General features: G+C 32.3%; 1 protein-coding gene across 1 annotated transcript; it reads right to left on the reverse strand.

Annotated features, from left to right (window-relative positions):
* Nucleotides 1–2,654: 2,654 nt before the first annotated feature.
* LOC144716199 (Putative adipose-regulatory protein (Seipin)) lies at nucleotides 2,655–4,521 on the reverse strand. Its single transcript, XM_078591287.1, has 2 exons — nucleotides 3,946–4,521; nucleotides 2,655–3,294 (listed from the first exon to the last, which is right to left on the reverse strand). The coding sequence occupies exons 1-2, from the start codon at nucleotides 4,507–4,509 to the stop codon at nucleotides 2,662–2,664; spliced, it is 1,197 nt and encodes a 398-aa protein (XP_078447413.1). The 5' UTR covers nucleotides 4,510–4,521; the 3' UTR covers nucleotides 2,655–2,661.
* Nucleotides 4,522–15,820: the final 11,299 nt, after the last annotated feature.

Consider the following 15,820-nt stretch of genomic DNA (forward strand, 5'->3'; position numbering starts at 1 on the left):
AATAAACACCAATATAGGTAGTTAAATTTACATTGAAACTGACAAAAAAACTGACAATATAGGTAGTCTACAAAAAAAACATTTTGATCTTACAAGATGTGTAAGAAATGCTAAATGATTTTTGTAAAAATCCAGAGTTTTTTTTAGAATTAGTATTTATCATCATAATAATATTTGAACTTAATCAAAAGCAGTGTGGTTTGATGTGTCTCACACATTAAGTTTAAGGTTCTTAGATCCTTGATGGTGCCTTAATACGTGATAAACGAAAACACTGGAAAAAAATAAATGGAAAATAATTTATATTCAATTATATAATCAAGTGAAAAGCGAGGTATAATTATATTATATCTAATGGTAACAAAAATTAATTACAAATGCTGGTAATTTTTTATATTATCATCTTAATATTTATTTCTATACATTTAATCAGATCTTAATTCACACCATTCATATTGAATTTTATTTATCACTTAAATGAAAGAATATGTGAATATTTTTGCAAAAATAGAATTTGATATTGATGTCAGATAAATTTATGGATAGAAATCTTATAATAAGTTTTCTCCCAATGCAGTTTTAAAATAAATATGTAATTTTAGGATAAGATATGCATTTTTCCTGGTTTTAGAATAATATAATGTATTATGAGATATCAGATAGATGTAATTTTATATTAAGCGAATTTTGATATTAACATAATTTACTTAATTTGTCAAAATCATATATTCAGTCATTTCCTTTGCAAGGAAACTGATTTGTACCAAAAATCTCCAAACCAGCAGGCTTGTTTTAGAATCGATAAAATAATATATCCTTATTTTTTATGCTGGAGCAAAAATATAAAAGTGAAACTGAATATATGTTGATTCCTAATGTTTCATTAGTTTTAATAATGCAACTAACGTGTTTGAAAAGGTTTCTTAAAATAAGATCGTTTTTCATAATGTGATATCATGTTGGCTTTAAGTAATTTAATTTCATCAATTTTTTTCATAACTTTACCATTCACCAATTTAAGCGTGCTACAACAAGAACATATTGGTAAATCTATATTGAACTTTTTGAACGTTTTAACTCTCCATCAAATTCCTACACACATTTTTTGTTTATATATTGTTCATAAATTTTTTGTTCAAATTCCAACAGTGGTTGGTGTGTATCAGTTTGAGTAATTGATGTTGCATAATGTACGAATAATTTTTAGGTGTGGTTTGTCTTTTTTGTGATCAATGTCCATTTATTTTATTCATGGTGTACATTTTTATTACAGACCCTTAAAAATGCGAAAATGATTCTCCAATAAAAAATATTCTCACATACCATGTTCACTAGCTCAAATTAAATCTTTGTTAACAAGGAACCATATTCGTGAGTTTAGTGTCAGCTCTTATATTACACGTTTGGTACAACATACGAATAGAGTAAATTATTATTGATTTCTTTTCATGACTTAAGTCCTGTCATATATAATCAATTTAGTAATTTTGAAAGTTTGCATTATCACCAATATACACTCATTTGTCCCCTAAGCTTAGGTAGGTAATTAAAGATGATGAAAACATCAATAAATTATTTCCTTATTATACGAGTTACTGAAAACAAAAAAACGACTAATTTTGCCAAAATGTATGATGGGGTTGATCATTGACCTTGGTAATTTTATGGTAAATTTGATCATTAAATAAATTAAATGCATTATCAAGTTATTATGCATTAGGGTATCATGAGTTCATACAATTCAATACGTTGTACATGCTCAGAAGGAATACTGACCAATGTAACTCTCCAGGTTAAAGACTTCCCAATCCACCTGATGAATTATAAATATTAGAAATATGATTCCACCACTAGAACAATATAATTTACCTCTCCAGGTCTTCATCGCCCGTTCTTTTCAATCCCAAAGAAGGACTAGTACCAAAAGCAACATGAAATTAATGAACAATTCAGTATTGAAAAAGAGGAGTCAGAACCCTATTAAGTCAGCAGGAACACAGACCAATATAAGTTAAATTAAAAGAGCAGGTAGTAAGAAAGCGTCATTTATACTATACACGTTAAGAGAATTAAGCAAATGGACAGTCAGGATTACATCAACAGTAGCCGTCATAATAGTAATATGAAACTTAAGAAACATATGAACAGTCAGGATTAAATCAAGACTAGCCACTATAATCAGTTAGAATGGCTACGATAAAAAATTCATATTGTTATATTTACTTATCATATATATTATAAACACCAACCATGCGTCAACATCTGATTTCCAGAGCACAACAATCTTAATACCTCTCTCTCTGTCTCTGTCTCGCTGTGTCTCTCTCTCTGCCTCTCTTTCTCTCTCTCTCTCTTTGTCTCTCTTCCTCTCTGTCTGTCTCTGTCTCTCTCTGTCTCTCTGTCTCTCTCTGTCTCTCTTCCTATCTCTCTGTCTCTCTTCCTCTCTGTCTCTCTTCCTCTCTCTCTCTTTCTCTATTCCTCTCTCTCTCTCTCTCTGTCTTTCTCTGTGTCTCTCTTCCTCTCTCTCTCTCTCCCTCTCCTTCTCTTCTCTCTTCCTTCTAGTTCAAGATCATTGCATGGAAGAATATATACACAGCTAGATTCCAACACTCTGAACACCAAGGCAGAAACACCCACAAAAAAAGAGAAAAAAACACCAAGTCAGGAAGAAGACTCCGAACTCCCTCCAAACACCCCCTCCTCTGTATTAACCTCACAAGCAGTGCATCCTCCCACGTTGGAAGACGACCCTTCCTCGGCTGGAACTGCAGGCAAGACTTCACAAATTTCAGGCAACTTCCCTTTGCGTCGAAACCCATCTGCCCTTCTCTTAATCACCCCTTGTTTAACTCTTGCCAAAGGCAACCCTCTTTCTTCTGCAACGTATGAAAAGTTCAAAGGCTTGAAACAACAAAGAACAGCAACCGTGAGTATCATATCCAGGCAGATAGTAACCCACACGTAGACCGTCCACTTCCATTTGTAGAGGAGAGCCTTGGAAGGAGGAAGCTTAGAATTGATGATAACTTCCGACGAGTAAATCTGAGGAACTCGAATAGTTCCCGATCTTGGTTTTAGCGTGACCTTAATTGAATCAGTTCTTGGGTTTCTCTCCTTGTGATCTGCTATTTCAAGGGTGATTTTCTGGGTTTCGCTTGAATCTTTGTAGACGTGTGGCAAAATTGTTAGGAGGGTTCTTATCGTTCGGACGGGAAGGCTTTTGAAAGTTAGCATGCACGGCTGGGATGAGCTTGTTAGTACGTGCCCATCTGATGAAATGACCTCCGCTGCAACCTATTCAAGAAGGGCACGTGAGTTAAAAGTGAAAGAACCGTTCTTCAATTAAATGAAAATGAGACCTTGGAAGTTTGAAGAGCTACTTTCTCTGAATTTGTATGATAACCAAGTTGTTTGAAGAAGAGTTACTTTCTCTGAATTCGTATGAAAGCCAAGTTGTTTGAAGAAGAGCTACTTTCACTGAATTTGTATGAAAGCCAAGTTGTTAGAAGAAGAGCTACTTTCTCTGAATTCGTATGAAAGCCAAGTTGTTAGAAGAAGAGCAACTTTCACTGAATTTGTATGAAAGCCAAGTTGTTAGAAGAAGAGCTACTTTCTCTGAAGGGTTTCTGAAAGATCTGGGTACATAGGCTACTCCCAGAAATGTATACAATAAGCTACTCCCAATTTGTATGAAGAGCTACTTGTATACAATAAAGTTCAATTTAATCATTACAAATGATTTATTGAGAACATAGGCTACTCCCAGAAATTACCAACCAAAGTGTCTAACAGTCCCAAGTCCCAAACAGATTAAACATCCCAAGATTCTATCTTTTCTCAAGATCTTGACAAGCCTCCAATCAGTAAAGATAATTAAAGAAAAACAAGAGCGAAATCTGGGCCAAATGGTCGTAAAACAAGCAAACCAGGGAAGAGAAACAGAACCTGAAACACTCCAAGACGAATATTAAACTCCGACTCAGGCAGCACAAGAACAAGAGATACCCTGAAGCTGTGGCCAAAGGGAATAGGCCGGCTCTTGATTGAAGGTTCGCCAGAGGAAAGCGAGACATACCCACTTGGCTGGGCTTCTGTGTAATCAAAGTGAAGTTCTTGGCGAAGAAAAACAGGCCGTTCTAGGAACAGCCAGACAACTCCCATGGCAATCCCCACGGCCACCGCCACTATAATAATCAGAAGAAAACATACGTAGATAGCGCTTATAATTCCCACGGCCAGCCTTCCGAAGCCGGGAAAAAGAGACGAGAAGGGAAGCGAGAGAAGATCAAGAAGCCAGTTTTCTTGCTTTGGGAGTTGTTCAATTGCCCCTTCGTCTTCTACAGATGGAAGCGTGGTTATCGCACGGCGTCGCATTGTGAAAGCGATGGTGTTTCTTGAGTTAAGGAAGAAGGTTAAGTGAAGAGGAATAAGTCTATTTGCATGGCCGCCACGTAGCTGCTTGGCCGCCACGTAGAATAAGCACCAAGAAGCTACGTGGTGCTTACACATTGGTCAGTATTCCTTCTGAGCATGTACAACCTATTGAATTGCATGAACTCATGATACCCTAATGCATAATAACTTGATAATGCATTTAATTTATTTAATGATCAAATTTACCATAAAATTACCAAGGTCAATGATCAACCCCATCATACATTTTGGCAAAATTAGTCGTTTTTTTGTTTTCAGTAACTCGTATAATAAGGAAATAATTTATTGATGTTTTCATCATCTTTAATTACCTACCTAAGCTTAGGGGACAAATGAGTGTATATTGGTGATAATGCAAACTTTCAAAATTACTAAATTGATTATATATGACAGGACTTAAGTCATGAAAAGAAATCAATAATAATTTACTCTATTCGTATGTTGTACCAAACGTGTAATATAAGAGCTGACACTAAACTCACGAATATGGTTCCTTGTTAACAAAGATTTAATTTGAGCTAGTGAACATGGTATGTGAGAATATTTTTTATTGGAGAATCATTTTCGCATTTTTAAGGGTCTGTAATAAAAATGTACACCATGAATAAAATAAATGGACATTGATCACAAAAAAGACAAACCACACCTAAAAATTATTCGTACATTATGCAACATCAATTACTCAAACTGATACACACCAACCACTGTTGGAATTTGAACAAAAAATTTATGAACAATATACAAACAAAAAATGTGTGTAGGAATTTGATGGAGAGTTAAAACGTTCAAAAAGTTCAATATAGATTTACCAATATGTTCTTGTTGTAGCACGCTTAAATTGGTGAATGGTAAAGTTATGAAAAAAATTGATGAAATTAAATTACTTAAAGCCAACATGATATCACATTATGAAAAACGATCTTATTTTAAGAAACCTTTTCAAACACGTTAGTTGCATTATTAAAACTAATGAAACATTAGGAATCAACATATATTCAGTTTCACTTTTATATTTTTGCTCCAGCATAAAAAATAAGGATATATTATTTTATCGATTCTAAAACAAGCCTGCTGGTTTGGAGATTTTTGGTACAAATCAGTTTCCTTGCAAAGGAAATGACTGAATATATGATTTTGACAAATTAAGTAAATTATGTTAATATCAAAATTCGCTTAATATAAAATTACATCTATCTGATATCTCATAATACATTATATTATTCTAAAACCAGGAAAAATGCATATCTTATCCTAAAATTACATATTTATTTTAAAACTGCATTGGGAGAAAACTTATTATAAGATTTCTATCCATAAATTTATCTGACATCAATATCAAATTCTATTTTTGCAAAAATATTCACATATTCTTTCATTTAAGTGATAAATAAAATTCAATATGAATGGTGTGAATTAAGATCTGATTAAATGTATAGAAATAAATATTAAGATGATAATATAAAAAATTACCAGCATTTGTAATTAATTTTTGTTACCATTAGATATAATATAATTATACCTCGCTTTTCACTTGATTATATAATTGAATATAAATTATTTTCCATTTATTTTTTTCCAGTGTTTTCGTTTATCACGTATTAAGGCACCATCAAGGATCTAAGAACCTTAAACTTAATGTGTGAGACACATCAAACCACACTGCTTTTGATTAAGTTCAAATATTATTATGATGATAAATACTAATTCTAAAAAAAACTCTGGATTTTTACAAAAATCATTTAGCATTTCTTACACATCTTGTAAGATCAAAATGTTTTTTTTGTAGACTACCTATATTGTCAGTTTTTTTGTCAGTTTCAATGTAAATTTAACTACCTATATTGGTGTTTATTTGTATGGTAATAAATAGTGACTTACTTCTCTGAATAACGTTATACATGACAAAACTAAGACGTATACAATGGAAATGTGTGCCCCAAATCTAATGGATAATCAATAAAAGTCATATTTATAATAATTTAAGAGTAGTTTTAATTAATATATACACCAATTTGGGTTCTAATTACCTGAATATAAAAAGGGTATATTATTTATAAAGATCAATTTTAGACACATGTTATTAATATTTTTATCGTTATGATATTAGAGAAGGGAATTACAGTAACAATAGAGAATAGCACTATCTCCTACTGATGATATGATGGGAAGAAGTGATATTGTAATATTTTTGTGGAGACATTGAGGATTAGTGGGCGCTCTTTTGGGATAGATTTCTTTGAACAAACCTGTATAAATCACTGGATGATATTGTACAAGACTAGTGATCAGGTTGATTCCTGCCACAATTACATGAATAATACTTAGACAGGAGACACACAAGACAATCATGTGACTCCTAGTTCAAATGAATTGGAGTCCATAATCATGTGACTCCAAACAATTCTATGTCAGACACTATAACAAGTCAAAAATGGTGATTATGCAATTGTTTTGAGAGGACATAGACTCTAGTAAGAATGAAGTCTTTGGTCATGGTAGTTGAGGTTTCAGAAAATTAGTTTTATTCATTTTGTCTAATGCATGAATCTTAATTGGCAGGATTGACTAGGTTTGATAATTGGAAATTCACTAAGGGATACTAGGACTACCAAAATGATAATGGGTCACATATATAGACTACCAAAAATATTCCATCAAAGAGTTAATCAAAATATTCCATTAAAGAGAAAATAAGAATGTGAACTCACCCCCACCAATCTAGTCGGTTTCCTCAACTGAAATCTAACTTCATGATTAATCCCAAAAAGTCATGTAGAGTTATTAACTTACATTTTTTATATATTCATTAAATTGCTCTACCTTTTTTTTACGACATTAATATATATTTTTATGGTTTCTTATTTGATTAATGTTCTTTTTAAAAAAAGAGTGATGTTGTATATGATGCTTATGTTTCAATTTATGTTTTTCTATAAGAGGGATGTTAAGGTAGTTTTAATTGGTGCATTATTCTTCTCACTAATTTTACAAGGAGTTCACAAGCGTACCATACGCCTCATGTCTGTTTTCTAGAAGCTCCTCTGTTTGTCTCCAATATCTCTCTCTCTCTCTATCTGTCTTCATTTCATTTACATGATGGATGAAGGTACAGACCTGTAGGTGCCAAGAGAATGGAATACGGTCACCTTGCTCCTTGGATCATCCTTGATGGCAATGAAGTGGATCTACCAAGACCAGTAACTCCCTCGATGTTTAGTGAGTTGGATGACCAGGTAAGACGCCTGAGCTGGATCCTAGAAGCCCTAATAACAATTTTATTTTATGAGGAACTAATTATAATGCTCCAATAATTCCAAGGGAACTTAATATACACACATCTAATGTGGAAATGATGATAATGCCCTTACTGGTGGCTCATGAATAAATTGAAGAGCAACAATCTCCATCTCTACCTGATTGGTATGCTATTATAGTAGAGGTTATAATTACGAGCCAGGGATCGCTACTGCAAAAATCTGTTGATAATAATGTCTTGTACATATCAGCCACGGAACAAATACAGCTTTAGGATATATGTCCCAACTATTGGACCAACTATGTTAGACATTAAATATACGTATCAAAGGTATCAGACGAAATCATATTTCCATGACAATGCTATGATTTTCAGTACAATTATTTCTTAAACAGTATGATTCATATAGGATCAATTAGAAGTACAAAAAGATGTAACATAATTACATCATTGTCCTCAGTGAGGAGTTCCACCTCACAGCTCAAGGGAAACTGATCAATAAACATTTATCCATTTTTAATCATCAAATTTACAGCTAGGAAATTCACCTCCATTTTCCTGAAAGCACTTGAGATGTTATTGTTATTGGATAACCTTTTTTCAGAATCTTCAAGAAAAAAGTGTCATTTACTTTGTAATGTTTCTTCCAGAACATAATGTGCATTCTATTTTAATTACAGGCCGCTCTGTCATTGTGTGATCTTTTGGTTTGATGAATAACTTCGAGTTAGTGTAACGGTGCATTAATTGTCACAAGGTATACATGTGGCTTTCTTTGTGGAGCAAATGACTTAAAGATGTGACATGAAGTTCCACAACCATGTCTTGTGAATATGTATGAAAACAAACCACATACTGAGCTTAGATTATAGATTCATGATTGACTTCTGCTTGATACTAGAACATGAGGCAGTTTCTTGAGAAAGGATAATAATATAACCTGTTTTAGATCTTCTCGTATCTGAGTTTCTGAATAATTCTGAGTTAGAGAATCCCACGATTTTGAGATAACTTCTTCCATGCAGTTTGGACAATGTTTTATAGTAGCTTGACAATGTATCAGTTTGGATTCACTTTGATCTATTCCTAGGTAACCAGTAATGAATTCAAGGTCATGTGGCGTACATATTGGGATATAGTTAACAGACCCAACTTTTTTACCATATGGTGTTTACTTTATGAGGGTCTTCTAGTTTTCTTAATGAGGGTCTCCTCCTCTAAATGAGGGTCTTCTAGTTTTCTTAATTTACCACCCTTAATGATAGGAGATTTTTCAGGGACATTTTTCCATTGAAAACCTCTATAATTCATTTGACAAATAGTAGCTTTGTGATATTCCTTGGACTTGTGTGATAGGCCTTTGTGATAGTTCAAGATATGTTTCACTCCCAATAGCAAAGTGTGATTTACCCATATCTTTATTATACCAACATTAACCATATACTCCCACATTCCTTCAGTTATATAGGTTTATCAATTATATTTTCCTTTTAAAAAAACCTGGTGATCACACAATGACATTTGAAGTAGCATTTTTTTGAAGCTTGCAAACCATATTTTCTTCCTCCTACTCACCATTTGGACAAGTGATAATCCAGATTTTGGGGCGTATTAGTGATAAATTAATCACTAATTATAGTCATTGGAACAATATTTATAAAACTTACTAGCCTAGGGAGAATAAGGGTCTATCCTAAGAGAACAAAGTAATAATTAGTGAATTTTTAGTTTAAAATATTTTTGGTAGATTTTTATAGGTTTGTTTCATACTTATAATTTATTAATTATAAAACAAAGTAACTAGATTTAATATAATTATAATTAAAAAAATTTATCAATATTAAAATTAATGCTAGAAGGAAATATTATGCAAAATATGAATTTTGGTCATTTAAAATATTTTTTAGAAATTATTTTAAATTTAAAATAAAATATAAATAAATAAAATAAATTTAACCATCTAGATGTTGGAGTCATTGGAACCGTCTGGATGTTGGCTAGCTGCTCCAAGACTAACCTTCAGACAAAGGTGAACATATAGGGATGAGGGGAAGAAATAGTGATCTAACCTTTTTGTCACGCCCGACAAGGCCCAAGGTGATCAAGACTCTTCCACTTCCCCAGCAGCTCTTGCTCTAAAACGCCATTGCTCTACCCAACTTTCACTAAAGGTAGGAGGACTCAACAAAACTTGTACACAGACCACTAAATCTTAGAAACAAGAGTGAGTATTACATTGGATTGTGAGGGGTTTATATAGGGAAGAGAGAGAAATGATGACCCTTGGATCTCCCAAGGCCTTGAATGGTTCAGATCTTTTCTCCAGCCTCAATCCTGATGAAGAGGTGTCCTCCAATCAAGTTTGAGTTCTCTAATTGCTCCTCTTTATGGTCGATCACTTGGCTTGCTTTTTTTAAAAGATTTGGCCTTAATGAAATTAAAGGCTCATTAAAATCATGTAGGTTGTAACTCTGGGCCACTCCTAGAGCTCTGAACGTGGTTGAGCCTTCTTTAACCTCTTTTCCTTATCCCATTAACACTCAAATGAGACCTAAATCTTAAAGTGTCAAAATTCTAAAAGAGAAGTGTGATTCGTTCCACTTTGATTCATAGAGTGAAATGGGGTTAGTCTAAAAGAGTACTTATAAATATTCAATTATTAATTTATACCAACTTCATAAACTGAGTGCTAAATAATGTTTAAATGATAAGTTTAAATATTTATAGTCATTGAACAGTTCACTCAAGCATGTCATTTAGCACCTAATATTTGATTCATCAACAAGCTGTTTTCGCATCCAGTTGATGTTGTTATAAAATGAATTTAGCTACTAAGGCCGTTATTATTTGAAATCAATATTATGATGAGACACAAAAAGGTCTCATAATAGTCAATGTCTTCTCATTATGCTAATCATTTTACAACAACTTTGGCCTTGTATTGCTTGATTATCCCATTACTATTTAGTTAATGAGTAAGTCTTCTCACAAATAATAATTTTTTTCCTAATGGTAAGTCCATGATTTCCTAGAGTTGGTTAAGGTTCCCTAATTCAAGCTCCTGCTTTAACGTTAAAACCCAATAACTTGACTTTATATTATTAATAGCTTGTGAAATATATCATGATCATTTATCATGACCCATGTATTTGCCTAATAAATATAGCAGATAATTTGGTCCAATTCTTTCTCTATTAGACTTTCTTTGGATAACCTATCCACTTTGATATATATTTTCATCCACTTTAACCTAATATTAATCCTATTAACCTAATTTATTCTCAATTTATAAAATAATGTTGGAAACTTTATAAAGTTAATTAATTATAATAAAAAGACCTTAGATGGTGCTTAGGGAGTGTTGAGTGATGCTTGATGGCAATCAAATGACTGGGTTTGAGAGGATGAAAAAAATTATGTGGTTTATCGAAACGGAGATGGTGGTGAATATGCATTGAGATTGATATGCATTTGCAGTCACTAGTGCGACCGAGATGGATATAGATACGCATCGACGAGCGGTTGAGTTGGAAGTGTCATGTGTGATAGTACAAACTTAGGCTATCAGTGTTGATAACCTAAGAAAAAGGATGGAGACATGATTCAAGAAAACACAAAGATCACACTAACATCGTTGCCATTTGCCCAACAAGCCAATTGGTGCTTTTTCTTCAATTGTATTTTTCTGAATGTCTCTCTTCCAATCCTTCACTCTTGGAGTACAAGAACAGACTCAAAAATAATTTATGACTTCTAATTATTTAATTTATGAACTTAGCATCAACTTTATAAAAATATTATAAAATCTAGAAAAATAAGAATATCAATCTAAAAATATTCTTAACCCTTATAAATTTTGAGTAACCTGATATTTATATTTTGTGACATATAAAATATTTTTTTAGAAACTCATGTCAGAAAATTGTATTAAAATACCATAAATTATAAAAAACTTTGAACTTCATTATTAAAGTTTCATAAATCATTTAAGTCCTTAATAACATGGATTTAAGATTGTTTAAGTGAGAATAAACACATTAAGCACATGAAATTATAACAAAAATTAGCATGTTATTTGTGATTATGAGGTTCCACGGTATCTTCTACCTAATCTTCAAAGACAAGGTCTCTTAGGATACTCCCACTCTAAGAACCTTATTTTAGGAAGATACTTTGAGCTTACAGAGAAAACTTGTTATATGTAGGAAAACAGAAATTTTATCTTTATGAAATCTCTAGATGACAATAAAGTAAAGATAGAATATCCTAAATAAATTGTAAAGCTGATAGATTTAAAAGTAAAGTTACCTGTCATTTGATTTTTATTGTTAATTGCGGATGGGCAAGCCCAATTATGCATAAGAACTGAAGGCCTTTTATCTGTCCATGACTCAGAAATATCTTTCCCTGCCGTGCGGAAGAACCTCAATCGTATTTCCATGATTTTTCTAAAAAAAATCACCCCACAATGAGATAGGTACATTTAAGTGACTCATCATAGCTCTAACCATTTTCTGACGTACTATATTATTTATTCAGCAACCCCATTCACATTGATTTATATTAAGGAACTATGCCATGTTTGTTTAGAAATAGAATTATGCCAAATTTACTAGATTTATTAGTATATTTGACATATTACCCGCCTCATCTATTAGAGTAAACTAATTTGATGAATTTCTTTAAAAAAACATCTTCTCATTTTTAAATTCTTAAATATCATAAATACTTCCTATTTTCTCACCGATGAGACAAAGATTCATTTACACAGATTAAACATCATGGAGGTAACAAATTAGTTTGGATTTAATCTAGTAAATTTTGACGAAAGGGAAAAAAGGTTATCACTCTGCAATGTTAATTTAATCTAGTAAATTTGGGCATTTATTAAAATATCTCTTAAAAGAATTATCTATAGTAACATTTAAATAGTCAACACAATTGTGGAACTCAGTGAAATGTAGGGAAGGTGAATCCCAGTCTTCACTTTTATTCACATTCTTTCTTGTGATACATATCCCAACATTTTGTGCATAGAATACCATAACTTTGTGCAACTATCCTTCTTTTAGCATGCTAACTAGAGAAGTAGATCCGAATAATCCATCTCAAGTTTGAATAATGCATCCATTATCAATGTACAAACTGGAGTATTTCCCCTCATCAAAGGCATTCCAGATGAACCAAAACAATCTTTAACTAGTTTTTTATACAAATAAAATTTCTTTGAAATGATGGAATGCAAAATAGTTCTTCAAAATTAGCACCTCTATAGTGTCAAATGTGAAACAGTAATTTATCACAACTTTGACATATGTGTGCATGCCTTTCTTAGAAAAAAATAATACTTAACTTTTTTTTTGAGTTTGATTTTCCTGAAATCCCTTCGATTTATTTGACATTTATATCATTGTGATAATATCTCCTGGATCCCATTGCAGGAGACCTTCAAAATGTCACAAAGGAGACCTTCAAAATGTCAAATGTTTCTGGTTGTATTGACAAGATGTAGTGACCAACATTTTTCTATGTCACTTGTGTGTGAATCTCAGACATTTTTTCAAAAATGTAGGACACTTGAATGATGTGCTCATGAACATTTTTTTATCCATGTATCAAGGCATGATGAACCTTTGACTCAACGTCCATATTTGGCCTTAACATTCTCAACAAACTATATTGTTTGATTGTGTCCAGATAGACAAAAGACAAACAGTGCATATAAACATGACTCCTAATATGCCTTGGAACATGTTGCGACATGTGGTATTTGTATTATTTTCTTTACTTAACCCATTTGGGATTTTGTGCACATGACTTTGTTTCATTTTCCTTAATGGGATCGCCAGGATTTGGTTCATTAAAACCTAAGTCCAAATCTATTTAGCCAAGATCAAGGGCATAATGATTCCTTTGACTGGGAAAAATTAACTTGATACCATGAAAATAAGCATGATAATTCATGTTTATTTCATGCATTTAGAGCATAATTGAGCAAATTTTATGCATTTTATTATAAATTTTATGTAATTTTCACCAAAGATACATCTGTCCATTAAATAATTATTCTTGCATTAAAATCAGTATATTTTGATGTTTACAATGATTGAAATTGTTAGTATATTTAAAAATAATTAATATGTTTAAACTTTCATCCAAAAAGGAGTTGTAGGTAAAGAGATATTTACTTTTGAATTTTAGAGAATTTCCTGGATTATATTTGATATTTTTCAAGTATTTTTTTAAGGTTAAAAAATGCCACATCAAATCCCACTAAGGAGGTATGATATGGAACAACTGGTGGCTATCTTTTCTTTTGGAACAAGTTAACTTCATGCCCTAAAAAGAGGGATGATGCGAAACAACTGGTGGCTCTCTCTTCTTGAGGAAAAAGTCAAATGTGTGCCCTACACGGATGGATGATGTGGCATGCTCAGGTGGCTCTTATTTTGGTGGAACTACTCAAACAAATGAATGTCAAGAAATACTCAAAATTCAAATTGCCGATCCCATGGGTAGTTTTAGATCCCAAGATTAGGCTCTTCTTGTACTTCATTTTCCTTTCTCCATGTGGGAGACCTTTTGAAACAAAGGTGTATGAGTGCAAGTTTAGGATTTTACTCTTCCAAAAGTGATTTTATTCCCTCTCTTGATCTATCTTTGTGTCTATTGTAACACGCCAAGGCACGGGGCGCAATACACGGGTTCATGAAGAGAGATTAATGCTTGAGAGCATCACCAAAGGAAGAGGTAAGTCCTAAATATTTAATATGGATTTTTATTCCATTTCTCCCATCTTTATATCCATTCCACATTCTCATATCACTTCACTCTCTGTTATAACTTATTAAACCCTATGAGTAGAGATTAATGGCTTATACCACCCATTACTATTTAGGATTTTCTCTCATTCATTCATTCCTCTCATCTATTCATTCCTTTCATCCCATCCTCACTCCACAATTGTAATACTATCTTAATCTCTGTTATAAGTTCATAGTTCTTATGAGTAAGAATTATGAACTTATACATATAAATTAATTTAATCGAAATCACAATATATATCTAGTATCTCTTCTTTCCATGCTCTCTCATCTTAACCACTTTCTTAATTATTACTTTGTCATAAATATCAATATTAATCATAAAGCCTTCTTTGTGTTTCAATCCCTTACTCACCAATTTACATAAGTAATAGGTGAATTAGGTTTAATTATAAATTTTATTGCATGTCTCAATTTACACATATACTAGGTTAACCACCTAAAATTTGACTTATCATAGATCCATCTATTTGGGAACTCTATTACTAGTTTTCTCTAAATAAAATGATAAATATTAAACCCAAAAATTTTTGACTCCATGTTGGGAATGAGAGAAATAACTCAATTTTAAATTTAATATGGACCTACTGAGTTGTGCACAAAAAAATTATAAATCATAATAATGTAGGGTATTGAATACTATATATTTAATGTGCATTTTCAGTATTCCATCAATAGCAATATGAGTATAATAGTCCAATTTAGGTGAGTACATATTAATCTCCATTTTCAATGCGCAAGGGTTAGATCCAAGTTACTGATATGAGTCAACATTTTGTGATTCAACAGATAACTACTTGTATCTAGCGTCCCCTAGGTGACCACCAAAGTTTTCTTGATTAGGTTGCAAACATACGTGCCATCTCAATTTTGAAATCATTCAGGTTGTAACATATCAATTAATCTTAAACATAAATAAAGGTAATCTCAATTGTGAAATCATTTTCCAGTTATTGGAATTTTTTAGAACACAAGTATGCTCAATCCATGAAAATTTCTAGAAACAAAAGTTAAAGAGTGTGATTCAATCGATGAATAAAAAATGGGACATAATAAATCCTATGTTAGGAATATTTTAAAAACAAATATATTAGTTCACTTAAAAACAGCTCTAAAAATTCAAACTAGGCTCAAACTGCCATTGAATGGGCCAGGGATGTCCTTGAAGGATGGCCCAAATGGATGGCGCTCAAGCTGCGGCCCTAAGGGCCTGTTCCTTTAAACTCTTGCAAATTATCCATGTTAAGAAGTGACCCAAATGGGACGCCTTAGCACTGTTATGCAATAAATATCCCTCTACGGCATG

The sequence above is a fragment of the Wolffia australiana genome, chromosome 20, assembly GCF_029677425.1.
Source record: "Wolffia australiana isolate 7733 chromosome 20, ASM2967742v1".
NCBI lineage: Eukaryota > Viridiplantae > Streptophyta > Magnoliopsida > Alismatales > Araceae > Wolffia > Wolffia australiana.